Source organism: Balaenoptera ricei, chromosome 10 (genome assembly GCF_028023285.1).
Source record: "Balaenoptera ricei isolate mBalRic1 chromosome 10, mBalRic1.hap2, whole genome shotgun sequence".
Classification (NCBI taxonomy): domain Eukaryota; kingdom Metazoa; phylum Chordata; class Mammalia; order Artiodactyla; family Balaenopteridae; genus Balaenoptera; species Balaenoptera ricei.
Window position 1 is genome coordinate 6,205,788 of NC_082648.1, and position 26,918 is coordinate 6,232,705.

Sequence of the window (26,918 nt, forward strand, 5' to 3'; positions counted from 1 at the left end):
CAGGACATAAAACCCAGATCCTCCAGTACTCCATGGTTCTGGTGGCACGAAATTCACCTTGCCTACACCCCAATTGCCCTCCTCTCCCCTGAATCCAAACACCCAGGCTCTGACTCCGTGACTCTTTTTCCCTGGGTCCCTGGGAACTGACTTGATTTCTCAGTATACCACACTGTCCCCTCTTCAGAGGTTCCCTGTCCCACCCTCCCACCTCTACCCTTTAAGCAGCAAAGCAAGTACCCAGTCCCCTCAAAAAAAAACACACAGTGGCCAGAGATTGTAAAATGTGTATTAAATTTCACATCCACAGTGGGGAAGCCATCCTCACAGAGGTAAGAGTTCCAACCCAGTAACAATGGCAATGAGCCACCCCAGTCTAGTTCAACCATCCATCGAAGACAGCAGGGGCTGGCTGCCGCCTCTGGACAGAGATTTTCTCCTCTTTGCTGGCGGGGGCCGGCTGTAACTGCGGGGGGGACATGATTGGAGTCTTAGGTCCCTTGCGGGTGCCATTCTGTTTCTGGAAGGCAGCTTTCTTGAAAGGCTGCTCTGGCACCTGCTGCTTAACCTCCTCAGCCCCGGTGGCGTTCCCAAGGGGCTGATCACGGTCCTCGGGCTTGAGAGTGGCCTGGGTCTTGGAGAGGGACGGCGCAGCAGGTGTTTCTGTGTAGGTGCCCTTGGGAGCAGCACGCTGCTTCCGGAAGGCAGCTTTCTTGGAGGACTGCAGTTTGGGTGACTGTTGCTTTAGTTTCCCAGACACCTTTGGTTCCCTGACCACTGCCGCTTTTTCAGCTGGCTGACTGCTATCCTGGAGCTTGGAGGAAGCTTGGGCCTTTGTAACAGAAAACACAGTGGACAATTCTGAGTCTGTCCCTTTGGAGATGCCATTCTGCTTCTGGAAGGAAGCCTTCTTGGGATGTTGCCGTTTCTGCAGCCGCTGCTTTGCTTGACCAGCCACTCTGGCCTTCTTGGCAGGCAGGCTGCTGCACTCAGGCTGGGGGGTCACCTGCCCTTTCAGGTTGGGCAAGTCTAGGTTTGTAAGGGTGGATATCACAGAATCTCCTGAGGTTAAAATTAAACACATGGTTTGAGAAAACAGGCCTCATCACTGGGTCTTGATCATTAGTGGAGGAGGTAAGTAGAGGTATTAAAATAAGGAAACTGCCTGGGTACTATCTCTTGGCCAAGTGTTCCACACAGTTGGGACGGTGCCTGAGAGCAGATTACCTGGATTCATATTACTTAATATCACCTGGTCTTTACTCAAGTCATATTTGAACCCTGTATTAAAGAGAAGGGATCACTACCCATCCTTGGGCCAAAAGGTTTTCAGAGGAAGGCTGAGGCTGTGCCCCCTTGAGGCCAGCAGGTAACAAGACACTCTAAAGAGGAGGTGAATCCTGAAAAAACCTGAAGCACTGGGCTTCTCTTTTAATCAGAAAAGATATTTTTTTCATGCAGAGTTTGATGAGATGCAGGAAAATAAGAAAGCACACAGAGCAACTAGAAACAAGCTAGTCTTCATTCATGAAGACTGATATATTAAATATGTATCTTTACAGTTACAGCAAAAAAAAAAATGCAGGAAATTTTGCTACTTCTTAAAGAGGTTTTTGTTCTGTTAACATTCAGATGTGACTTTTGTTAAGAGGCATTGTTTATAAAGACAAAAAAAAAAATCAACTCAATAAGTGACGTGGTTTGTGTCCAGAGAAGCCCGCCTCTCCCTCTTCCAACTCAACTCAGGGTGGCATCCCAGCAGGCAGAGCCCTCAGGCTTGTTTCAGAAAACCCCACCCTTCCCCCCTTGAGATCCAGGCCAGACTCCTCAAGATGGCTGAGGAAAACGATCTGCAATTAGTGTGATGGGCTCAGAGAACGGACAGTTCTGAGGAGTTGCGTGCCAACCCAGTGCTGACAAGGCTGGACCGGCAGAGGTCTATTACCAGGAAGGCAACCCTCGGCCAAGAAACCACACTCGCGCTGGGAATGCATTTAGTGCCGAACAACTGCAGCCATTTGGCAGAATCAAGGAAAAGACCCCATCCACGTGAACCCCTTAACGTACCGAATGGGGCCCAGGCTTGGGAACAACTCTAGCTGGGATGAAAGGGGTCTCTCACCCAAGCGTGCCAAGGCCGGGAGAGGGAGGCCGAGATCCGCCCTTCCCCACAGTCACACTAGAAAGCCTCCTGAAGCTACGGTAGAAAGAGCAAAGGTGGAGAGGAGAGGTACAAAGAGCACACCGCTTACCTGTTTGCGACTGGGGGATAGAATTGGAGAATTTCTTGAACTTGGCAATAAAGAAACCGTCCACGTTGTGGGTGTGAGGGTAGAAGCGGCGGGTGGAGCGCAGGGTGGGGTGGAAGCGCCTTTCCCGGAAGCGGGTGAAGCCCTCCTGGCCGAAGTCCAGGCCCGTGGGCACCAGCCGCACGTTCCTTTTTCTCAGGGCGTAGTCTACCACCCACTCGTTCTCTTCCACCTGACGTGTGGGGGAGACAGAGATGGAAGGGAAAGCGGAGCTGGAGCCGAAGGGGTGCTGGGGGGCGCCAGCGCCAGCACTGCCCCCTCTCGCTCCACGACAGGCCTCACCATGATGGAGCAGGTACAGTAGACGAGGTAGCCCCCTGTCTTGGAGGTGGCGCTGACAGAGTCAATAGCACTCAGGAGCAGCTCCTTCTGAAGGTGAGCACAGCGCAAGATGTCCTTCTCATCCTGTCCCAAGACGGAGAGACCCACAGCGTGGGAATTTCTCAAGGTGGCCCCCAGAGACGTGAGCTGCTGGCTGCCCACCTCCCACTCCGCTTTGCCAGCCCCCGTTCCCCCGAGACTTTTCAGCTGGTCCCCCACCCCCTGCACCTTGTTAGTCTTCACCGCTGGGTCCTTGGAAATGATCCCAGTGCCGCTGCAGGGAGCATCCAGCAGGACCCGGTCAAAGCCCCCCACCACCTGGGGAAAAAAGTAGGCTAAGTGGATGTTTTTGGCAACCTGAACCATACCGATTATTTCCTAAGGGCAGGTCTCAACACCCTGAGGTCGGGAAGGGAGCAGGTGAGACGCCCCAGGAGCGACGCACAGCGGGGAGCCCCACCTTGGGAAACTGGCGCCCGTCACAGTGGCTGATGACGGTGTTGGTGACGCCCAGCCGGTGCAGGTTGCCCACGACGCTCCTGAGCCGCTCGGCGTTGGCATCATTGGCGAGGATCACGCCTGTGTTCTTCATGAGCTGGGCTGAAGGGAGGAGGCACGGTGCTCGCCGGCAGCTCCGGCGCCTCCACACCTGCTGGCCACCCTCTAGCCCAAGAATCTGCCTGTGAAGTCTCACCCCTTCCCCAAATAAGCCGCAACCCCACTGGCCACCCAGTCTGCACTGGCCCTGTGACGAGCAAGCCCACCAGGATGACTTTTCTGATTGTTACTGAACGCCCTTCTGATCCTTCAGGCTAAGTTACTTCTTCCAAGGGATAACAGTTTAATAAAATGGTTACGACTAATTATATGTAGCGGTTACTGTGCCAGGGACTTGCATATGCGCACCTCAACCCTCACGACCCAAGCATAACGTAATGGCCAACACGAGCACCATCACCTCGCCATTCCACAGATGCCCAAGGTCACGTGGGCAGTAAGAGGCCCTCGTGGGGCTGGAGCTGGGCCCACTCCAGAACCTGTGCTGCTCCCCACTCCGCTGACCGCCTGTGCAACCCCACCTCCTTTCATAAGCAGAGAGCCAGCTGAAGCCTAGCCCCACCGGCCCTTCTCATACCTATGTAGCTGGTCTTTCCTCCAGGGGCACAACACATGTCCAGGATCCGCTCATGTTCCTGGGGTGCCAAGGCCATGACGGGCAACATGCTGGAGGCCCCCTGCAGCATGTAGTGCCCAGCCAGGTACTCGGGAGTGGCACCTGTGGATGAGGACCCGCCTGTGACATGCTGGGACGAGGGCAGGGGCGGAAGGGCTCCGGGGCGGGGAACACTTACCAATGGGCACCGAAGAATCATATACCACGAGTCCAGTCTTCGACCACTTGCCCAGGGGATCCAGGTTAACCCCACGATTGATCAGCGCCTGAAGATAAGATGGATGAAAGTGTTAAAACCTCGGAAGCTACTCTACCCAGTAGGTGGATGGAGATGTGAAACCCTGGTCCTGGCGGGAGGCCCATGGCACCACAACCCCTAGAGCTTAGTCAGGACACAATCATCACAGGCGCACAGAAGAGTCTGTCCCATCCCGTCCCGTGGTCTCCTTTGCCTTAGCCTCAGGTTCTAACTCAAGGTCTGAACTCCATCCCAATGGAGCACACTACCAGCTCCTGTTCTTTTATCTCCTGGAAGTGGACCCCGATTTTCCAAGAGCCTCAGCCCCCTTGCCATCCTAAAACTTAGCATTACTGGTTATAGCAACTTTAAAGATAATTATCGAGTTACCTTCCAGGAGAGACAACAGAAGATAGACACCAGGAGACAGACAACACACAGGGTCACACCACTGCCTCTGGCACCAGGGTTTTAACCTTGGGCCCCTGAACCCTTGGAAACGAGGAGCTTAAAATACTGCTTGTGCGTGCGTGTCACGTCTTTTCCTGGGGACGGGAATCACAGTCTCACCAGCTTCTCAATGATCTACGAGGCAGACCACCCCCTCCCACTTCTCTGTGCGGCGGCACTTTCATCGTGATGCGGATGTCTCAGCCCTGTCACAGGGAGCAGAGGCTGAAGGGACGAGCTCCCCAATCGACAGAGGTCCTTAGCCCTGCCAGACAGACCCAGCGTGACACTAGGCCTAGGTCTGCCTCCTGGGACCATGCCTGTACTGAGAAGTGCCTAGGTACTAAGACCCCCCACGCCCAGTAGGGTGGGACGGGGGAGTCTCTGGGATTCGCAGAAGCCAGTGCCTCCCTGAGACAAGCAAACCTCAGAGCCCATCCCTCACCTGAGCGAGGTCCCGGCGCCGGGTCTTCAAGGTATTGGTCCTGAGGGTGATGGGCCGAGGCACCTCATTGGCTTCCAAAAACTCCACCAGCTGGGACAGAGCATGGCAGGGAGCAGGTCAGGCTGGCCTAGGGGCGCAGCCAGAAAAGCAGAGAGCAAGGGGGCTGGCTGCCTTCTTACACAGTGTAAGAGAAGAGAGGGTGAGGAAAGAAAAGCATGAAGGGCATCAGAACGGCAAGTCGGTACCTCAGACAGAGGGAAGAGGTCCATGAGCTTGCCAAGGAGGAAGTCTCCGTAGGAGTAGTAAGTGGCCAGATCCTTCCGAAGCCGCTGCAGATATTCAGAACGAGACCGACCTTCCTCCCGCTGAGTCCCAAAATCGCGCAGCACTCCCACTATATCTTGGATGCGCTTGTGAACTCGTTGCAAGTCCGGAACCTGGGCATGTGGACCTGTTAAGGAACTGCTTCCTGATTTCCTGGGGCCTGGAAGTGCCTTCTCCCAAGCATCCCCCTCCGGCTCTCCCTGCACCAGAAGGATATCCTGCTCCATCTCCCCAGCAGGGGGCAGCACAAAAGTCTCCTCCTCGTCCACATTGATCCGCAGGTCCCCTTCCATCTCATCATCCTCTTTGGGGCGTGACTCAGGGGACACTTTCTCCTCTTCCTCCTCTTCATAGGTCTCCTCCTCACTCCACTGGCCCCTACAAACAGGTCCAAGAACAGAGTGGTTCACAGATCAAAGCAGACACCTCCTCCTTAGTCACATTTTCCTTCATCCCAGCCGCTGCCTACTCTCCACCCTAAGAGTTTCCAAAACTCACCCAGCAACAGCCTCCTGGGCCTTCTGCTTCCGAGCAGCCCTTTCAATGGGCAGCAACTGAATAAAGAGACAAGAGGCTGGTGACGCAAAGCTTGCCCTTCCACCAGCCCACGAAAATACTTCCTACCTCTGTTTTTTTCCTAAATACAAACATAACTCTTGCTTCCAGAAAGAAATTTAGACCCTGAAGAAGTGAATATAAGATTAGCAAAATATTCACCATTACTGAAGTAAAATGATGGACCGAAAGAGTTCGTTACATTGTCCTTCCCATGCCCATATGTACATGGGTGGGTGCGCGGGACACAAACACACAAACTGCCCTGGGCGCCCATTTTGCCATATTTTCCTCCACGCTTACTCTACATTTTTCACATAGTTAAAATCATGATTCATTTTCAAGTCTGTTTCTTGCCTTTTCTCATTCACAGTTAGATCACAAGCATTTTCGCAGACATAATGACCAAACGTTAATTTAGCATATGAACGAACCATAGTTCATTTAAGCACATTAGGCATGTTGGAAGTTTCCAGAGTTTTGGCATTATGGTCCACATGGTGCCTGGAAATCGCAAAACAGTAGCTCCGTAGAGAGAAGGGGGGTTGGGGGAGAGGGGTGAAAGTGGGAACTTTCTTTTTGTTCCATACGACTCGATTATGCTTGAATTTTCCTAGTAACACACTCATATACTTAAACCGTATAATACATAATAACTTCTTATACTTCAGCAAGTAAACCTCTGTCTACATTCTGGATCACCTTCCTAAGGTGGAATTACTAAGTGAAAAGGAAAAACCTTTTTAAAGTTCTCAGATACCAAATGCTTTAAAAAAAAAAGTGTGTGCACTTCTAGTCCCAGCAGTGAGGCCATACAAGCGTCCGCCTTACCACATCCTCACCAGCACTGAGCATCGTCATATTTTCAAGTGCTCCATCCTGCGGCTCTTTTAAACTTGCACACGCGCTGAGAGGAGGTAAGGTGCTACGAAAGGTGATGGAACACTAAAATCCCTTTTCTCCACTCAGGCTTATCCTTGTCACTGAGAGATAGTCTCAAGGATCTGGAAAGACTCTAGAAGGCAAGGATAGCTTTCTGAAGACCCAGAGAGATAAAGCTCACCTCTTCACCGTCATCCTCATCTTCGTCCTCTGAGCTGGAGTAAGCTCCATAGTCATCTACCATATCAGCATCACTGTCCTCGGAGCCCCAGAGGTCCCCTTGGTTCACTACACCATCCCCTTCAGAGTCTTCCTCCTCTTCTTCCTCGTCACTGCTATGGGTTGGTGCTGGGCGCTTCTTGCCTCGAGCACTGTTAAATAAGGACGGGGCTCCCTTCTTACTGGGTGCCTGGACAGCTCCTGCAGAGATTCCAAAGGGTTTGAAGAATCCTGGACTGATGGCAGCCGCACACTGAAGGAGCCTGTACTTTCTACCCCCAAGAACGTCCTCTGGCTGTTCCTTTCACTTCAGAAATACTCAACAAGCCCCTCCCTACACAGGACCCAGAGGACTCCTCACGTGGCACCCAGCTCCTATTTCCACTGACCTTTTGATAGCTTTCCAGGCAATGGTTTGGCCCCAGGGGACTTATTCATCTCAGGGGCTTCAGCAGAGCCCAACCTCCTCCTGGCTGCCCTGAAAACATAAAAGGAGTGAGGAAATGGAACACAGCTCTAGGCTCTGCCACTTGCCAGTGCAGGGAAACCTGACAGTCCCCAACAGCTCTTTCCATCAGCATGATCACATGGGAGCATGTGCCTAAAGATGAGTGATACCAATTTAATCTGTGTAACATAAGTCTGGACATGCACACTCACCTCTTTCGGGCACGACTGGACAGCCTCTTCACATTTTCATCACCACCTGTTTAAAAAAAATTTTTTTTAAACAGGCAGAACAGGAGGTTACAGGGGAAATGAAAAAAAGCAACGGGAAAGGAAGTAAAAGGGAAGAGAATTGGAACACTAGTTAGAGGCAGTAGATTATAACTCACTCCACTGTGCTCTATCGGGAGCTGCATAAGAGATGTAAAGGAGATGACTTCCATCTGGCTGTTTATCAGCCAAATCCAAACTGGGCCTCCCTCCAGACTGATTTCAACAAACAGCATCATCATCATTCTGGTAACACAGACTCAAAACTTTCTTCTGCCCTTTCTTTTACTCTCAACTCATCAGTTACCAACCACAATAGATTTTACCTTTACAACTGCTGCTGTTCATATATATTCTCCAAGAAACAGAAAGTTTAAATCTCAGCTCTGTCATTTAATAATTATCTACAGGTTAACCTCTCAGCACCCATTTCCTTAGCAGGGCTTCTCTCACAGGACACTGAGAATGAGAGGATACAATGTGCCCAAAGGCTTCGGTATAGTGTTTAGCATTTGCCAACACCTCAGTAAACTGCATCTTTTATATGATGCTCAACACAAACTACCTGCCCATTCTTCCCTCCCACCCAGTCTTGCATGCAGTAGACTACTAACCATGCGGGAACCAGATCTGTGCTTTCCCATCTCCATGCCCTCAACAATGAGGTTCAACAGTGACTGGACTATACCCTTCCAACTTCCACTTGCTAAAATGTCACCCATTTTTCAAAACCCAACTGCTTCACGAAATCTTTTCAAACAAAATCTTTTCAAACTCTCTAACTCCGTGGGATCCCCCTTCCTCTGAACTCCCTTAGTGTTAAACCACACCTCTCCTTACATGGGTACTTGTGTCCCTGTCGCATCTTCCCTAAGTTCTAAACGCTAATGAGAATATTTCATTCCTACTTATTTCCTAGTAACTCATTAAAAGAAAATTCCGCTTGAACAGAAAACGAACACACAAAATGACTTTAAAAAACGGAAGAGTTACGCTACAGGTAAAAGAACAGCGCAAAAGCTGGAGAAGCGGGAGAGGGAGCACGCCAGACCCTTACCTGCAGGCAAGAATCTGGCAAGTTCGGTCTCGGCGCCTTTCTGTTTCCGGGCCTTTCGGCCCGGCCCGCGCTTCTCCTTCTTCGTAGGGTCCAATTTACGCCCCATGGTACTGGGGAAAACAAAACGGGAGACAGTAGAGGAGCGCGTGATGTAAGGGAAAGGCAGAACGCAGACGAAGCGAAATGGAGCGGGAGAGGGTATCGCCTCCACCAGAACCTCGACTCAACAGCCCCTCGAGGCCTGGCCAAACGTCCACTCCACGCTGAGCCCCGGGCCCTGGGTCCCACGCCGTAGGTACCGCGCGTCCCGCCCCCCTCCCCACGCCCCAGTCCAGGTCAGCGCCTCACCCTTCCTTCCCCAAATTCCTCCAGACCCGCCCGAAGCCTAGGCTCACCTGGAAGCCAATCCAGCTCCGAGACGGGGTTCGGAAGCAGGCGCGGGGCTCCACGTGCGGCCCAGCTCAGGCGCTCCAACGCCACACCACGGAAACGTCTCACGCATGCGCCCTACGCGCCTGCCGAGGCCCCGCCTCTTCCGGCCTTCCTGTCCGCCGCGGAAGCCGGAACGTTTGCTCCCCATGCCCGCGCGGGGCTGGGGGCCGTGCGGCCGGGCACTATTCTCGGGCGGACCGCCCTGCTTTCCCCCCGGGCGGAGAAGGCGGTGCACCCAAGGCGTTTTCGGCTTCCCCGCCCTCCCCTCCGGGCGTGGGTCTTTCGCCTCACTGCAGAGTTCAGTCGGAAATACTGTACCCGAAAGCCGCCCCTTCCCCTCGAACGGAGGCGCCACAGCCGGGCCCCCCCTCCGCCCGACGTCGCCTCAAGATCGGGGGACCCCACGCCTGCGACGCGGAAACCCTCTTCCTTGACCCCAGACCCCGCGCTCCCCCTCAGGTAACGGTCCTCTCTGCCCAGGTTTCCGTCTTGGAGGTCGGGAGGAAGGCGTCTCGCGTCCTGACTTCATTCACGCAAGTTAACAGAAAAACCGACTTCAGCCTTTCTTCAAAGAGACAGCAAGGTGGTGCTTAGCTGTTAAAACTGTTCCAGCCCTTCATTGGTTTCGTCTTCCCAACTCTGCGAGGAAGACCCCTTCATTTTATACGCGCGACGCCCACAGCCCGGAGAAGTCCGCTTCCGCACCCTCGCGGAGCCAGGAGGCCGCGGTGGGCTGTGGACCCGGGGGCTCCGGTGGCCCCGCTGTGCCCAGGTGGGCTTGTCAGCACGGGCACGTGCACAGCGGGAACTCGGCTCTTTCGTGAAATCTCAGGACACAAGGAAACCCTTCGTCTCCAAACACACATGTCCCAGGGCTCCCATCAGAAACACTCATCCACCTGCACCTACACCCACACTGAACGAGAGCACTAAAATACAAGGAAACTTTTATTTTCAATTTTCGTCAAGAAATTTGCTGTGGTTTTTTATGCTTTTGGTTCTTTTTTTTTTTTTTTTTTTTTCCACTTTATTTAATTCTAGCCACTCAGGGGCTGGAGCCGCTGGGTTCCTGGTATTAAAAAGATGCCAACAGAGGTAGCTGTGTCTCACCCAGGGGCCCGGCCCACTGTGAATACCCCCCAAAAAAGGAGAAAAAACACAAAATAAACCAACAAAATAAAACCAAAAGGAGGAAGAAATTCTGATCATTTTCTTCAAGCCTGTTGGGAACCCGCAACAGTTTGTGTGTAACAGACGTTACAGTGGGGAGAAGCCAGGGCCCAGAAGGCCAGCCCGCCAGCTCCCCGCAGATGGCGCCGGCGCTACTGCTGCATGTCTCTCCAGCAGGAAGGGCACCACTGCCCCTCACTCCCTCCCCTCCCCCAGTGCTCAGCGGGGCTGTTCCTCTACAACTTGGAAGATGGGGCAGAAGGAAGGAGAGGGTCTCTCAGGCCCCCAGGGGAGAAGCTGGGCAAGGGAAAGTGAGGAAGGTCACTGCTCAGCGGTGGAGGTGGTATCATCCATCTGGAGCTTCACTGCTGCTGGGCTACCTATAGGAAGAGAGAGCCAAGGGAGTCAGAATTCCAGACTCCAGGAACCCACCTGATCCCAAGGGAACTCACTGGTAAGCCAGCCCCACCTGCCCAGTATGTAAAGCTAGGGACAGACAGCAGAGTTAAAGTTCTAGAATGGCTCCGTTGGAAGAGCTGGCCAGATGAAAATGGTCCTATACCTGCTGTGGAGGTGGTTCAGGTGCCCGGTTTGCCAGGCGACTGAGAATATTACGCTCTGACATCTGTAGCCTCACAGCAACTGGGGGAATTCGGGCAATAGTAGCTGGGAGTCGAGTCACATCGGCTTTCATGTCACTCAGCAGTTCTTCTAGCTGTTTCAGAACTGCAGGGGGAAGAAAAAGAGGCGGTGAGCCATGGTGGTCAAGACCGAGGTCCATCTTCCCGTTAAGTGGACCCCCCACCCATTACTTCTCAATGACCAAGTGACTGATGTGCTGGAGTATTGTCTTTTGTCACCGAGTCACCTGACCTGGCTCCACCACACTCAAATTCCTGTCCCTCATGTTCCAGTTCCAACTGTCCATGATTCTGTGCTTTCTAAAGCCACCTGTCCCTTGATCCCTATTTCCTCTATTTCCTCCACTTCTTCAATAGCTATTCCTATTGTTTCCTCTTCTCACTATCTTTCCTCTGCACCTTTGGAGCTGTCTCCCTCTTGCTTTATAACAGCTTTCTTTTCCTCATTTCACCCTCCATCCCCCTCACAATGTCTTAACTTTAATTAAAAGCAGAATGTTGAAAGCAGTCTAGAATTTGACAAGATCTTAAGTCACCCTATTAACCTCTAAACTATCCCAGATCACACTATATTATTCTGCTTTGCCTTCCACCTCCAAGAACTGGAATACATTCAAGAGTTAAAAAGCAAAGAACTACTGTCCTTGACTGTCTCTAAGATGCTAGCTTCCTAAGAAGGAACGAAGGATCCCCGGCACACCCTAAGCTCCCAGACAAAGAAAGGGGCTCCGAACAAGGCTCAGACCTGAGGAGTAGGTGTGTGTCAGGGCGGGGCAGAGGAGGAAGGAGGCCAAGTCCACAGGAGGCAGGGGAGCCACTGGCTACCTTTGTGCAGGACCGCGTTTGCTGGCTTGTTTCCCGCCATCGACTCCTTGGACAGGTGCTGATGACTCTCTGCCAAACACTCCACCTCAGCAAAGCGGGTGTTCAGGGCCATGGAAGGGTGAGAGGGGTCCTCTGACATGTTCAGGTAAGCCGCCCGACGCAGCTGCTCCTCAATCACCAAGGCTTGTTCTAAGAGCTGGACAAGACAGAAACAGGAGATGGCATTTCTCATGGGCCTCTCAGAACCCACTCCTGGCCAGTTCAACGTTCCATTGCCTTTTTCACCCCACTTTGAAGGTCTGTGTTTTTAAAGCTCTTTACCCTTTATTGATTCACTCTTATACAAAAATGATAAATCCTCAATTTAGAAAATACAGAATGTATAAAGAATTAAAATCACAATTCCACCTCCGAGAGATACTGTTAACATTTTGAGGTTTTTTGTTAACATGTTTTTTACAAAATTAAGATTCTATATATGTATTTATATTGTTTTCACTCAAAGTGACATAGTAAGGCTCTTCCCTTGTTATTAGCTGCTCTTTATAAAAGATGGCTTTTTTTCCCCCATTCTTTTTCACATTCTTTGCCCGTTTAGGTTATTACAGAACACAGATGACTTAATGGTGGCATGGCAGTCCATCCTATGGGTATATACCTACCCTATCACTTAAGTTGTTTTACTCTCTAAAATTATTCCTGTTGTTTCTTTTCTTTCATCTCTTTCTCTCTCTCTCTCCCATTCCTTTCCTTCCTCAATAGGCAACCCTTCTAATACACCTACTGTGTGTCTTTTTGTGGGTTTTCTTGAAGACAGTATTGTTTCATGTGCACATTTCTCATTTACAGAATGTTTTTCTGTACATTATAAAATGCTTTTTCATTTCCCCACTATATATATTTTTTAAAGGTCCATTTATGTTACAAAACGTGTACTTTGTTGCTGCCAACTGTTTCTTAATGCTGGGTGATGTGAATCCACATTTTACCTACCCACACTCCCAATGTCAAACATCTAGGGTGCCTCCAGGCCCCACCACCAAAAATCATAATGCAACAAACACTTGGCACATGTCACCTGATGGAGCTGTGTAAAACGGCCTTTGAAATACATTCCAAGGGACAGAATGTTGATTCATGACTTACGAGACTTATTTTACTCAAGTATCCACTGGTTCTTAAAAAGAATGAATCCACTAGGGGTCAGGAAATAGGACAGTATGAGAATAATGGACTGTTGTTTCTTCCAGAAGACCTGGCTCCATTCAGGCCTACTAACTTATCCCCAAACAGACCAAGCACCTACTTTCAATCTATATACCACCCAGTCTCCTTCACCAGCTCCCCTCCCTCTTGCCCCAAACTATGAGCTTTCTCCAGGATCAGCGTCTCTCCTGGCATCAGCCAGCACCTCTATGCAAATGAGTTGGCGCTTTTCAGACATGCGTCTCAAGCACTGATTGTTCTGATCCCACTCGTGCACGCTTGATCACTTTGATCCCACTTGTTTAATGGTGGTGGGAATACTGGGGGGATATTTACTTGTGAAAAACACCAAATGACTTGTCTAAAATTGAACTTAACTTTCTCCTCACTTCCCTGATCTGCCAATGATAATTTAACTTTCTCAGTGACTCAGACTCAAAACTTCAATTATTTTTGGAGGCTCACTCCTTTGTATCTCAAATTCAATAAAGTAACTCAGGGGTCAGCAAACTATGGCCTGTGGGCCAAATCTGGGCCACTGCCTGTTTTTGGATGGTCCAAGAGCTAAGAATGGGTTCTTCATTTTTAAGTGGTTGAAAAAAAGTGAAAATAATAGTTTATAATGCTTCATACAAATTATATGAAGTTCAAATTTTAGTGTCGATAAATAGTTTTATTGGAACATATTCATACTTCTCACCTATGGCTGCTTGCACACTATGACAGAGTTGAGTGTCAGTGTCTCACAAAGCCTGAATTACTCTGGCCCCTTCAAAGAAAAAGTTTGCTGACCCCTACAGTAAATCAGTAAATCCTGTAAATTCCTTGGTGTTTCATTCCCTTTATCTTTTATTTATTTATTTATTTATTAGTATTTATTTATTTGGCTGCACCGGGTCTTAGTTGCAGCACGCTGGATCTTAGTTGTGGCATGGGGGATCTAATTCCCTGACCAGGGATCAAACCTGGGCCCCCTGCATTGGGAGCGCAGAGTTTTAACCACTGGACCCCCAGGGACGTCCCTCGTTCCCTTTATCTTATCCTTTTCATTTTCCACAACCAGCATCACAGACGAGCCCTTACTACCTCATGACTATATGATAGTTCTGTAATCTCACGAATGTTCTGTTTCAGTTTCCCTTGCTTGTATCAAAACCCTTCACAAACCCTCAATGGCTGCCCATGAACTATAAGGTAAAGTCCAAACTCTCTTATCTGGTGCCAAAAAACCTACCTACCGACCTCCAGCCTTACTTCTCTCTCCAACGTACCTCCCACCATCACCAACACAAGTGTCTTCTACACCCCACCTGGACTATTTGCTGTTTCCAAACACCATAAGCTCTACAGCCTCTGTCTTTGCCTAACCTAATTTTTTTTGATCAAAGGGCCTTCCATTTCTATCTGGCAATCGCTATTACAGTCACCAAAACTTCATTCCAATGGCATCTTCTCCCTGGAGCACTTGTGAGCTCTCTCCCCACTCCCCACATTCCCTCTGGAGAACTTTCTTAAGGATTTAGCAGTCTCCCTCACAACACAAAGAATGACATTCATTTGACCACACATCTGCCTCTACGTTAAACTGAGAGCTCCTCGTGAACAGGCACCGGGCCTGTCCCTGGCCCACCCATTACCTAGCACATGATGTTTGAAGGTTTATTAGTGTACATTTCTTATTCCCCCAATTATACTCAGCGTTAAGATCCACGTGTCTCATCTCCATGGTATCCCATTATGATGGTCTGCACACAAGGTGCCCTTAATATGCATTTGCTGAATTCCTGAGGAAAACTCCCCCTCAGTCCTGGGCGTATCAGCCCTAGTGATTCTGAAAATGGAGCTCTACACCTTTGCGTCTACCCCACCCTTCATCCACACAGACCCAGAAAAAAGTACCACCAGCCCACTGGCAGCCCTGCCTCCTCAGAGATCCAATTCAGTCCCACCTCTGTATCTTTCCTGAACACTCCAGCCTACCGTGTTCCCCCAGCACACCCACTGCACTGGTCTGTGTCATGCATCAGGCACAGTCACCTTCAGCCCTTAACCAACTGGTTAACCTTCAGGTCTGTATGTGTTGATCTCTAATATTTAAGATACTTGGGAGCAAAGCCTTTCACAGGATACAAAGCGAAATGCACAGGAGAACACAATAATCAGCATGGCTGAATGAGCCGACTCCCTCCTTTAGTCCCTTCTGCACTTTAAAGGCCGCCACTTCAACGCTGTATGCCTCTCCGTCCTGCTCACCTTGAACCTTCGGGCTAGAAACTTATTCTTGATCTCTAAGAAATTGCCACGGTTCATTTCACCCTTGAAAGGCTCGTTGAGGATAGCATAGCGTGGGTCATTCTGGATGTCCTGCCACCGGGCATAGCCATGGCTATTGGAAAATTAATTGCTCAGGAAAAACGAAACAAGGAAATTAAGAACTTCAAACTGTGGACCCTCAGAAACCTTCACCAAGGACCTCGGCCCCAACTCAGGCAAAGGATACTTTATGATGCCAGCCAGCAGCCAGTAGTCATGCCGTCGGTGCCAGATCTCATAAGTCTTCTTGGTGACTGTGGCTGCCCGCTCCTCATTCTGCCAAAGGGAGTGCAACTCTGAAGAGGAATTTAAGGAAGGTTGGGGAGAAAAAGAAAGGCAAACATCTGTGAGAATTCAAAGAGCTATTTATTCCTGATCCCCAGATACCAACTTAATATGCCTCTGGCTTTCTAACATGCACCCCAGAGGAGTGTGCAGTCAGCCTGGCATTCTCTCTAGGAGAGGTAAAGTCTCTGTACCCTGGTTTCTGACAAGAACCCTGATTTCACCTCGAATCCGTCTAACCCCAGTGGGCCCCTCTTTTTCATACCAGTAAAACCGCCATCTGCGATGTTGAACATGAAACGCTGTTTAATATTTTTCTTCTGCTTCTCATCATTCAAGTCCTTGGGGGTCTCTCCATTCTGAAGCATCACCTCTTTTTTCTCTTCTTCTTCTTTCTTCTCCTCTACAGGACATGTAGAAGAAAAATGTCAGCTCCAGACAGAAGCCAGCACCATAGTCCTTACCCATACATAGCACCATATGCTACAAGACACCCATCTACCTCCACCCTTTCTCCACAGAAGTGTTCTTAAACCCAGGAAAAGGTGCCACTGGCCCACTGACAGCCACATGTGGGGAGAGGTGGAGTCTTTTAGCTTGGGATAAAATGATTATATGGGTATGGATGGGGGAACCTGGGGGTGGAGGGGTGTCCAAGAGATAAAGTCCTTCCTTTCAGCTTTAGAGTCCTTTTAAAAGCACAGTCAGCTTCTCCAAACACCCACCTTTGTCCTCCACCACAATGGGAGTCAGATCGACTGCTGACTTCTCCTCCACCTTCTCCACATCAGCAATACCTGGGAGAACAGATGGCACTGAGAGCATATCTAAGGAAGTGTATTCTCCTCTGTTCTACACTATATCCTGAACCTAAATCTTGATGATTAAAGTCATAAACGATGTCTTGAGAGAGAAAAAGCCCACAGTTTAAAATCAAGGGTACAAGATTCTTCAGCGTGTCACTTCCTCTGGACTTCCCTCCAGCCGGGCTGCAAGTCCAAGAGCAACTGTGGTTCACAGGGATCTGTAGTGTGTGAAAATGTGCATACCTTTGGGATCTGTCTCCATTGGCTCCTCTGTTCTCTCCTTGACCTCTGCCTTTTCCACTTTCTCCTCTCCCTCGGGAGGCTCAACAAGGACCTTTTCATCCTCTGAGGCAGGGGCAGGGGGCTGTGTACACTTCAAAGGAAAGAAGAAAGAAGCTGAAGCAGACAGGCCAGCACCCAAGAGGAAGAACAGGCTTATCCATCTGCCTTTGGTGTGGCGTCCAGTCACCCCCATCTCTTACCTCAACAGCGGCTTCAGGGGCTGCAGATTTCACTTCCTTTTCTCCTTCTGCACTCTCTTCTTCTTTGAGGCTATTTTCCTCTATTTTTATCCCATCCTCTGCGTACCAATAATAGACATTCATTAGGAGGAAGGTCCCAGATCAGAGAGAAGGTCACACCTTCTCAGATTGTCTCATCTTAAACTGTCCTCTCGTGCCTTTAAGAGCCAGCCCTATTCTTAGGACAGCCCTCCTAAACTGAGAGGGAGATTGCTGTGTGTCCTGCCAGACTCCCCTGTTAGAACTGAGTACAGGGAAGCAGAAAAAGCAAAGGCCAGGACAAGAAGAAGAGGATAGAAAACAACAGTCCAGGCAGACTTACCAGCAGGTGGGGCAGGTGCAGGAGTATTGGGTTGTGTGTCCCCTGGAGTGGAGGGTGTGGGAGTCTTTGGGGAAGGTGACCCTGGCTGTGACATTTTCTTGTTTTCCTCTACTTCCGCAAGTTCGGGCATGCTCCAGCGCCCATTAACATGTTCAAACTCCTGAACCTGCAGCAATGGGACAAGACGCTGAAGACCCAATTCCATCTAGGTTCCTTTCCTGCTGGCTCTCCAGTTTCACCTAGAAACCCCTGAACGATGGAGGGAGGTTCAGGGCTCACCTTCTTGCGAATCAAGGACATGACACCAATCCTGGTAAGGACATGCTGGCGAGACAGGCCTTCTCGGGGTACACCATCAGCAAAGGTCTCGGCCCCGTCTGCTCCCGGCTCACATAAATGCCGCATAAAAAGAGAGACGTAAGCCCTGTAGTAAACAAATAGAGAAATGGGTTAAACAGCAATCATGCCAACTCCTAGATCAGATTCTTTCCCACCTGCAGTCAGGCATCACCCCAGACAACAACTATGGCTCCATCTGAGGTAAAGCCGACCATCGCACTGAAAGCTGGTCTCCAGACCCCACACCATGTCCCAGGTCCTCTTCCAGGGAAGCAAGGAATACAAAGAACCCTATTACTAACAGCCTCACTTGCCAACGTCAGCAGAGGAGACAGCCGATTTCCTGCACAGCCTGCACTAGTACTGTGGAGTGACCAGAGACTAAAAGCCCTTGCTCTACCTCAGTCATTCCAGCTCTCAACTTACTTGAACTCTTTCTCTGACTTGCCTCGCAGATCTCTCACAAGCCACTGGGTGGTAAAAGCATCCTGAGGTGGCATCCCATATCGCATAATCGCATTAAGAAAGGCTTTTCGCTGACGAGCATTAAAGCCAAGAACCTGGGGGGAGAAGGAACCTAGGTGAGAGAAGGAGTAGACCTTACTCCACCAAAGACCCGACAGCAGCACTCACCCAACCTTCCCTAGAACGGAACGGTACTTACTTCAATATTCCCACCAACACGGGCCAACAGAGGAGGCAATGGCTTATCTTTATCATTCCGCAGGCCCTTGCGACTGGGCCTGCGGGGAGCTGCAAGAAGAAAAGGATGCGTGAGCGACACTGATAGGGATATTAGACACGGCAATATTTTAAAAATCCAGCAGAAAGGCATAGCCCTCACCTTCTGAACGTTCATCAAAGTCTTCATCACCTTCCTCTGAGGCCACTGAATAATCGGACTGGTTGTCGGACTGGTCGTCCTGCCAATCTGGAGGGAGAGAGGGCAGATGAGCGGGGCCCACTGCTCTAGTGGAACGGCCCATGGGTGGGGGGCGGGGCCGGCCACACACACCTCGGTCCTCCTGGGAGCCATCATTGTAGTTGACCTGCTTACGGATTCTTTTTCCTTTGCCCAGATTGCGGGCCAGATCTTCTTGCTGCTGCTCGTAATGGTGCCGCAGCAATTTCTCCCAGTAGTCAGGATCCACACTTTCTTCCTGTTTTATGATTTCCCGTTCCACCTCCTCTTCCTCCTGGGACAGAGGGGGGGCCAGGACTCAGGGGTGCTGAAGTCAGCACCACCAGCTACCCCTGGTCCTCACACTTCCCATTCTGCTAGCTCCTCTTCAGGACTGGACTCTGAAAGACTTGGTGTGCCTGCTTGGACCTAAGAGCTTAAAAGAAATTTAACTGACAAGACATGGTTCCTCATACTTATGTTTAGATTAGCAGTCAAAATAACTAAAGAGGGCTTCCCTGGTGGCGCAGTGGTTGAGAGTCTGCCTGCTAGTGCAGGGGACACGAGTTCGAGCCCTGGTCCGGGAAGATCCCACATGCCGCGGAGCTACTGGGCCCGTGAGCCACAATTACTGAGCCTGCGCGTCTGGAGCCTGTGCTCCTCAACAAGAGAGGCCGCGACAGTGAGAGGCCCGTGCACCGCGATGAAGAGTGGCCCCCGCTTGCCACAACTAGAGAAAGCCCTCGCACAGAAACGAAGACCCAACACGGCCAAAAATAAATAAATAAATTAAAAAAAAAATTAGAACGATTTACTAAAAAAAAAAAAAAAAAAAAAAAAACTAAAGAAAAATATAGGATGGAGCTGTTATCACAGGAGAAGGATGAAGAGACAGTATGTTTTCTTTTAACCCCTTTTACTGATGCATATACAGTTGCAAGACAGTAAAATGAAGAAAAGAGAGGTTACAGCCTTAGCAAGGTAGAATGGAGAAGTTTCTGAAATACTGCAAAAGATTTTCCCAAGAGATAAAGTAGAAGGGCCATAAGCCCTTTCTGTTCTTCATAAACTTCATAAAAGTTTACCAACTGTGAAAAAAACATTATATATATCTTCTTATATCCCAATAATGTTTATGCTCCGTTGAAAGTCTTACTTTTTTTTCAGATCGTTCAGGACCACTAACTCCAAATCCCTTACATTAGAATTAAGCTGCTGCTAACAGCATAATACTAGAAACAACCTAAATATCCATCATTATGGAACTTGAATAAATTATGGGGGGTGAAAAGGGTGAAGAGAGTCAAAAGGTATAAACTTCCAGTTATAAAATAAATAAGTCATGATGATTTTATGTATAGCATAGTAACTACAGTTAATACCGTACTGCATATTTGAAAGTTGCTAAAAGAGCAGCTCTCAAAAGTTCTCACGGGAAAAAAAAATGTATAACTATGTATGGTGACAGATATTAACTAAACTTATTGGGGTGACCATTTCACAAAATATACAAATATCAAATCATTATGTTGTACACCTGAAACTAATATAATGGCATATGTCAATTATATCTCAATTTTTGGGCTTCCCTGGTGGCGCAGTGGTTGAGAATCTGCCTGCCAATGCAGGGGACACGGGTTCGAGCCCTGGTCTGGGAAGATCCCACATGCCGCGGAGCAACTAAGCCCGTAAGCCACAACTACTGAGTCTGCGCGTCTGGAGCCTGTGCTCCGCAACAAGAGAGGCCGCGACAGTGAAAGGCCCGCGCACCACGATGAAGAGTGGTCCCCGCTTGCCGCAACTAGAGAAAGCCCTCGCACAGAAACAAAGACCCAACACAGCCAAAAATAAATTAATTAATTAATTTAAAAAAAAATTATATCTCAATTTTTTAAAGTAAAAAAATTATGGTACTTCCAAACAAGGACATATTATGCAGCGAATAAAGGGGTGGGGAGGGGGGGGAGCTCTTTAGGTATTGATTTGGATGAAATCTTCCAAGATTTATTAGGTGGACAAAAATAAGGTACAGAATGTCATGTATAAGAAACTACTTTCCTTATGCAGCAACATGGATGCAAGTAGAGATTATCATACTAAGTGAAGTAAGATCAGAAAGAGAAAGACAAATATCATATGATATCACTTATATGTGGAATCTAAAATAGTACACAAATGAATCTATGTAACAGAAACAGAATCACGGACGTAGAGAACAAACTGGTGGTTGCCAAGGGGGAGGGGGTTGGGGGAGGGATGGAGTGGGAGGCTGGGGTTAGCAGATGTAAGCTTTTATATATAGAATGGATAAACAACAGGTCCTACTGTATAGCACAGGGAACTGCCATAGTGGAAAAGAGTATATATAAAATAAGAGAATGTATATATATGTATAACTGAGTCACTTTGCTGTACAGCAGAAATTAACACAACATTGTAAATCAAATATACTTCAATTTAAAAAAAAAACAACTACTTTCCTTAAAAGGAAAAGGAAAAAAGGCGTTTGTGTGTATATACATGTGTATGTATATATACATATATATGTAATTTGTGTGCACATAAAATAATTTATAAAATAAATTATCACTTATCCCCAGGGAGGGAGCTAGGTAGCCAAAGGACTGGAGTGGGAAAGAGATACTTCTGTAGCTTTTGAATTTTGAACTAGGTGAATTACAGTTGACCCTTGAACATCACAGGTTTGAACTGCATGAATCCATTTATATGCAGATATTTCTCAATAGTAAATACTACGGTACTACATGGTCCATGGTCAGTTGAATGTGCAGATATGGATGAACCACAGATATGGAGGGCTATACTATCTATTCAAAAAATAAAATTTAATGGGACCTAATGAAACTTAAAAGCTTTTGCAAAGCAAAGGAAACTACAAACAAGGCGAAAAGACAGCCCTCAGAATGGGAGAAAATATTTGCAAACGAATCAACGGACAAAGGATTAATCTCCAAAACATATAAACAGCTCATGCAGCTCAATAGTAAAAAAACAAACAACCCAATCCAAAAATGGGCAGAAGTCCTAAATAGGCATTTCTCCAAAGAAGACATACAGATGGCCAAGAAGCATATGAAAAGCTGCTCAACATCACTAATTATTAGAGAAATGCAAATCAAAACTACAGTGAGGTTATCACCTCACACCAGTTAGAATGGGCATCATCAGAAAATCTACAAACAACAGATGCTGGAGAGAGTGTGGAGAAAAGGGAAGCCTCTTGCACTGTTGGTGGGAATGTAAATTGATAACAGCCCCTATGGAGAACAGTATGGAGATTCCTTAGAAAACTAAAAATAGAATTACCATATGACCCAGCAATCCCACTACTGGGCATATACCCAGAGGAAACCATAATTCAAAAAGACACATGCACCCCAATGTTCACTGCAGCACTATTTACAATAGCCAGGACATGGAAGCAACCTAAATGCCCATCGACAGATGAACGGATAAAGAAGATGTGGTACATACATACAATGGAATATTACTCAGCCATAAAAAGGAACGAAATTGGGTCATTTGTAGAGACGTGGATGGATCTAGAAACTCGTACAGAGTGAAGTAAGTTAGAAAGAGAAAAACAAATATGGTATATTAACGCATATATGTGGAACCTAGAAAAATGGTACAGATGAACTGGTTTGCAGGGCAGAAATAGAGACACAGATGTAGAGAACAAACGTATGGACACCAAGGGGGGAAAACCGCGGTGGGATGGGGGTGGTGGTGTGATGAACTGGGCGCTTGGGATTGACATGTATACACTGATGTGTATAAAATTGAAGACTAATAAGAACCTGCTGTATAAAAATAAAATAAAATTTAAAAAAAAATAAAATAAAATAACATTTAAAAATATTATAAAGTAAATAGCAGCCTCAGCCACTAATGAGAGGGCTGTCTGTATACCTGTGTAGTCATCAGGAGAGGTCATCAGTCGGAGGGGGAGTACCACCCCTCCCTTACAACCACTCAGCACATTCTGCCCCAGTCAATCACTCCCATATGCGGTCACCACCCTGACAGGAGGGCAGTTTTGACTTTTCAGCCACAGTTACACCCAACTGAAGTTAGTAGCATCACTTTCAAGAACAAAGATAATACATATCAGAAAAATACAACAAGAGGGATGGTTCTGAATTGGAAGGATGAGAAAAGATGGCAAGGACCACCAGAAAAAGCAATTTTTTTTTTCATTTTATACCCTAGATATCATTAGGAGGAAAAAATTCATTACAGAGGCCAAGCATTTATAAGTGAATATGTTTCGTTTTCTACTAAAAAAAGACCAAGAATACAGAAGAAAACAAAAAGGGAAAACAATTCTAAAGTTTTAAAAAGCACAGGGGGAAAAAAAAAAAAAAGCACAGGGAGATAGGCTAAGTATGTATTGTATCTCCTACCTTTTCTCCGGAGAGACTTGAGATAGCAATCCAAAATTTATTTATAGGGCTAATAAAATACATAAGAGAAAATAAGATGAGATTCTGATAAAGAAGAGCTAATATAGGGCTTCCCTGGTGGCGCAGTGGTTAAGAATCCACCTGCCAATGCAGGGGACACGGGTTCGAGCCCTGGTCTGGGAAGATCCCACATGCTGCGGAGCAACTAAGCCCGTGCGCCACAACTACTGAGCCTGCGCTCTAGAGCCCGCGAGCCACAACTGCTGAAGCCCGCATGCCTAGAGCCCGTGCTCCGCAACAAGAGAAGCCACCGCAATGAGAAGCCCGCGCACCGCAATGAAGAGTAGCCCCTGCTGGCCGCAACTAGAGAGAGCCCGCACACAGCAACAAAAGACCCAACGCAGCCAAAAATAAAAATAAAATAGTTATTAAAAAAAAAAAAAAGAAGAGCTAATACAAGTGTTTTGAGTGTGAAAAGTGGCCGGACAGCCATGTCAAAGATGAGTGTGATTTGCTCATACGCTACAGAATTTCTCTTCAAAGGAAGAGGTATATCAATTCAGCAATGTACTAATTTGCCTACAGATGGTCTCCTCTCATCTCAAATACCATCGTGGTCTCAGTTCCAATTTTTGGACCAATCACCAAGCACAGCATTGCTTTGGACTCATACTCACCCCCATTTCTTCTTCTCGCACCACATACTGGGCCACTTTGAATGAGCTCAAATATTCATTCATGCCCTGCAATTCCGTATCTTCTGTCTCATCCTGGTTCCGGTCCAGCAGTCGTTCAATGGCCTTATCGTCATAGTGGATAACACTGCTGTCTTCTCCCTCTTTGTTGTCTCCTCCTATAAAGAATCAGGGGTCCATACCCCCAGTTAACTTCAGCAGCTGCAGTGGAAAAAGCAAGTCCCAGAGGACCCTAGGTCTGAGTCTCAGGACCCTAGGTATCAAAGATACCCTTTAGAGAAGCCAAGCCCCACACCAAAACAAGCTCCTGCCTAGCTCACCTCCATCTGTGGCCTCGTCCTTGAATAGCTCCTCAGTGCCAAACTTGAGGATGTCGTCAAGCTCCTGCTTGGACATGGATCCAGTCTTGGAGCCCAGCCCAGGCCGAACAACTAGATGCGTCAGCATCATCTTCTTCTTTGCCACCTGCGTGATGCGCTCTTCTACTGACGCACGGGTCACAAACCGATAGATCATCACCTTCTTATTTTGCCCAATACGGTGAGCTCTGCTAAAGGCCTGGAGTTGTGCACAAAACGGAGGCAAAAATTGAAGTAATCATTATTTCCTTACTTCTACTCTTGCCCTGACTTCCACATAATAAGTTAAATCCAGCATAAGGCAGGAGCTGCAGCTTGCCCTCACACAAAACTTCCCTTTGCACCCCTACCCCCAGATACCACCCTCTATCATGTTACCCAAAATAGGACCATAGCTAACCCAAACTCTCTGGCTTACAATAAGGTAAAAGACATTTGAAAAGAATCTATTGTTTCCCCCTGAAACAACTAATCCCAGATGGTGGAGCCCTCACAGAGAACACTATGCATTTCCAAAAAGTCACTGCAAACCAAGGCTGCTACCTTTGCTCACCTGGATGTCATTATGGGGGTTCCAGTCAGAGTCATAGATAATAACCGTGTCAGCAGTGGCCAGATTGATTCCAAGGCCCCCAGCTCGAGTGGAAAGCAAGAAGCAGAACTGCTGAGCACCTGGTGCTAAGAGAGGAACCAAAAACACCATTAGAGGTGTCCCTGGAATTCCAGTTAATAAATGTTTAAGGAATATCAGAAATGTAAAACCTCATTAGGAGATGCAAACTATTGTATATAGAATGGATAAACAACAAGGTCCTACTGCATAGCACAGGGGACTGTCTTCAATATCCTGTGATAAACCATAATGAAAAAGAACATGAAAAAGAATGTGTATTTTAAAAAGAATGTATATAGATGCATAACTGAATCACTTTGCTGTACAGCAGAAATTAACACGACATTGTAAACCAACTATATTTGAATTAAAAAAAAAAAACACCTCATTAGGCAAACACAAAACTAATAATATTAATAAGTAATACTCACAAGCAAGGTCCACCAATGGATACTGAAATCAGTGTGAAAGTTTAAGGAGAAACAGGATGTCACCACAGTCTCAAGTATCTCCCTCAAGATATTTATCAATCACAATGAAAAAAAAAGAGTAACTTTACATGGGAGAAATTCAACAGACACCACCTTAACCAAGTGGTCAAGGTTAACACCAGCAATGGAACATTATCAACATCATGTCCTCCCTGGGAATGATGCACTGAAAAGGACACAGCATCGCTTCTCTGGGATTCCTGTCCAAAATGTCTAGTGTCAATCTCATCATGAGAAAATATCAGACAAAGCAGAGACGTTCTACAAAAGAGCTGACCAGTCATCACCAAAGGTATCAACGTCATGAAAGGAAAGGAAAGAATGAAGAACTGGAAGAGAAACAATAACTACGCTCAACGTGGGATCTGGGACTGGATCCTGACACAGCAACAGTGGTGACATTCAATTCAAGTCTACAGTTTAGGTAGTAGTATGACACCAGTGTTAACTCCCTGGGTTTGATCATTATACTGTGGTTATATAAGTCATTATTAAGAAAAGCTGGGTGAAGTGTATACACCAACTCTCTGTATTATTTTTTGAACTTTAAGTTCAAAATTATTTCAAATTAAAAAGTGAAAAAAAAGAAGAGGAGGTGGTAGTGGCTACTGAGACAAGCCTGCCACTAACTTGCTATCTCGGTTTGGTAAGTCCTGGTCCCTCCTGGGCCTCAAGATGCAATGCGGAGGGTTAAATAAAGTGCCCTTCTTTTTAGCAGAGAGAACAAAGACTCCAAAGGGAATAAACAATCTCCTAGCAATAATCCAATACATCCTTCCAATCAAGACATTCAAAAGTACTCTTCCACGTCAATTGACAAAAAGACCCTAAACCACTACACAGAAAAGCAGATGCTCAAGAAGAACAAGTGATCGGTCCAGAGCCGTGAGTGAGGATGCCGGGATCAAAGCCACTCCTTCCCTCTCACCATTGAAGCGGTCAATGGCCTCCTGACGCATGTTCCCAGTGATTCCACCATCAATACGTTCATATTTATAACCTTCATGTTCCAAGAAATCCTCTAGCAGGTCCAGCATCTTGGTCATCTGGAGAACGAGCATAGTTTAATTATGGGATTAATCAGATGACAATCCCTCCCCTATGTCACTGAGCTGTCCACTGCTACCCCCAAAAGCTCCCACACAATACCTGGGAGAAGATGAGTACACGGTGCCCACCCTCCTTAAGGTTCTTGAGCATCTTCTGAAGCAGCAATAATTTCCCAGATGCTCTGATTAGGGCACTGCCATCATACATGCCATTAGGCATCTTAGGGGCTTCCTGAGGAAAGAAGCAAAAAAGAAAAAAATATTGAAAGAAACCCCAAATGGAGCAGTTCCCGCCCAGGGAGGAACAAGAGGCGGCACAACGTACCATTGCAGCCACGGGGAAAAGATACGGGTGGTTGCAGCACTTTTTAAGATCCATCACGACATTTAGCAAAGAGACCTGGTTGCCGCCACCTCGAGCATTGAGCGCTTCAAAGTTTCGAGTGAGGATGTACTTGTAGTATTTCCTATGTGGGCAAGACAGCAAGATAAGTCATGCTCAAGAGCCTTTATGCGACTCATAACGCAGTCCCAGGGTCTGGGATCTTCCTTCCAACATATCTCACTTTGGGACTGAGGAAACCTAAGAAGCGCCACTATCATCATTTTAAACAAGGTAAGGATTAACTCAGTAAGAACTCTGGGCCGCACCACTGTGAAGCAATTGTACTCCAGTAAAGATGTTAAAAAAAAAAAAGAACTCTGGGCCCCAGCAACCTGGCAACAGGTTTCTTTAGCCCTCGCTGGCTCCTGTCACCACATGCCTTGCGGCAGAGTATGGAGAAGACAAGGAAACACCGTGCAGACTGACAGGTGTCTAAGTGTGTCTGCA

The 26,918-nt window shown here is 47.7% G+C and overlaps 2 protein-coding genes and 1 non-coding gene across 11 annotated transcripts in view; all 3 read right to left on the reverse strand.

Moving 5' to 3' along the window:
- Positions 1 to 271: 271 nt before the first annotated feature.
- On the reverse strand, positions 272 to 9,193 carry NOP2 (NOP2 nucleolar protein). 2 transcript variants are annotated; one of them, XM_059935182.1, is made up of 16 exons: positions 9,087 to 9,193; positions 8,692 to 8,801; positions 7,578 to 7,623; positions 7,307 to 7,395; positions 6,880 to 7,118; positions 5,760 to 5,815; positions 5,477 to 5,639; positions 5,183 to 5,380; positions 4,938 to 5,027; positions 3,983 to 4,070; positions 3,766 to 3,906; positions 3,091 to 3,230; positions 2,859 to 2,948; positions 2,592 to 2,714; positions 2,253 to 2,481; positions 272 to 1,062 (listed from the first exon to the last, which is right to left on the reverse strand). In XM_059935182.1, exons 1-16 carry the CDS (start codon positions 9,191 to 9,193, stop codon positions 377 to 379), a joined length of 2,595 nt encoding a protein of 864 aa, XP_059791165.1. In that variant the 3' UTR covers positions 272 to 376. The 2 variants fall into 2 exon arrangements, with proteins under 2 accessions (XP_059791165.1, XP_059791166.1); XM_059935183.1 differs by lacking the exon at positions 3,766 to 3,906.
- Positions 9,194 to 10,053: 860 nt separating this feature from the next.
- CHD4 (chromodomain helicase DNA binding protein 4) overlaps positions 10,054 to 26,918 on the reverse strand; it is a 30,125-nt gene continuing 13,260 nt past the window's right edge. For 3 of the 8 annotated variants that reach the window (XM_059935190.1, XM_059935192.1, XM_059935186.1), the window contains exons 20-40: positions 26,412 to 26,553; positions 26,187 to 26,318; positions 25,966 to 26,083; positions 24,487 to 24,611; positions 23,895 to 24,132; positions 23,557 to 23,732; positions 18,567 to 18,747; positions 18,396 to 18,482; positions 18,216 to 18,304; positions 17,978 to 18,111; positions 17,492 to 17,636; positions 17,213 to 17,378; positions 16,852 to 16,949; positions 16,613 to 16,742; positions 16,289 to 16,360; positions 15,829 to 15,966; positions 15,466 to 15,574; positions 15,219 to 15,351; positions 11,757 to 11,955; positions 10,856 to 11,019; positions 10,054 to 10,673 (exon numbers count right to left, since the gene is read on the reverse strand). In XM_059935190.1, the coding sequence (XP_059791173.1) occupies positions 10,656 to 10,673; positions 10,856 to 11,019; positions 11,757 to 11,955; positions 15,219 to 15,351; positions 15,466 to 15,574; positions 15,829 to 15,966; positions 16,289 to 16,360; positions 16,613 to 16,742; positions 16,852 to 16,949; positions 17,213 to 17,378; positions 17,492 to 17,636; positions 17,978 to 18,111; positions 18,216 to 18,304; positions 18,396 to 18,482; positions 18,567 to 18,747; positions 23,557 to 23,732; positions 23,895 to 24,132; positions 24,487 to 24,611; positions 25,966 to 26,083; positions 26,187 to 26,318; positions 26,412 to 26,553 (2,794 nt within the window). In that variant the 3' untranslated portion in view covers positions 10,054 to 10,655. Of the gene's footprint in view, positions 10,674 to 10,855; positions 11,020 to 11,756; positions 11,956 to 15,218; positions 15,352 to 15,465; positions 15,575 to 15,828; positions 15,967 to 16,288; positions 16,361 to 16,612; positions 16,743 to 16,851; positions 16,950 to 17,212; positions 17,379 to 17,491; positions 17,637 to 17,977; positions 18,112 to 18,215; positions 18,305 to 18,395; positions 18,748 to 23,556; positions 23,733 to 23,894; positions 24,133 to 24,486; positions 24,612 to 25,965; positions 26,084 to 26,186; positions 26,319 to 26,411; positions 26,554 to 26,918 lie in introns of all 8 variants that reach the window. The other 5 variants (XM_059935191.1, XM_059935188.1, XM_059935184.1 and 2 more) reach the window with 3 other exon arrangements.
- LOC132373853 (small Cajal body-specific RNA 11) lies at positions 17,034 to 17,173 on the reverse strand. The gene has a single exon (XR_009505511.1). It is a non-coding gene; the product is annotated as a small Cajal body-specific RNA 11 (non-coding RNA).

Excerpts from the sequence above, each read along its gene's own strand:
- NOP2 (XM_059935182.1), bottom strand. The coding sequence starts at position 9,193 with ATGCGTGAGACGTTTCCGTGGTGTGGCGTTGGAGCGCCTGAGCTGGGC. Across the intron at positions 3,907-3,982 it reads TGATTCTTCGGTGCCCATTG|GTGCCACTCCCGAGTACCTG; the intron begins GTAAGTGTTCCC and ends CCTCATCCACAG. Across the intron at positions 3,231-3,765 it reads AGGAAAGACCAGCTACATAG|CCCAGCTCATGAAGAACACA; the intron begins GTATGAGAAGGG and ends TCCTCCCTTCAG.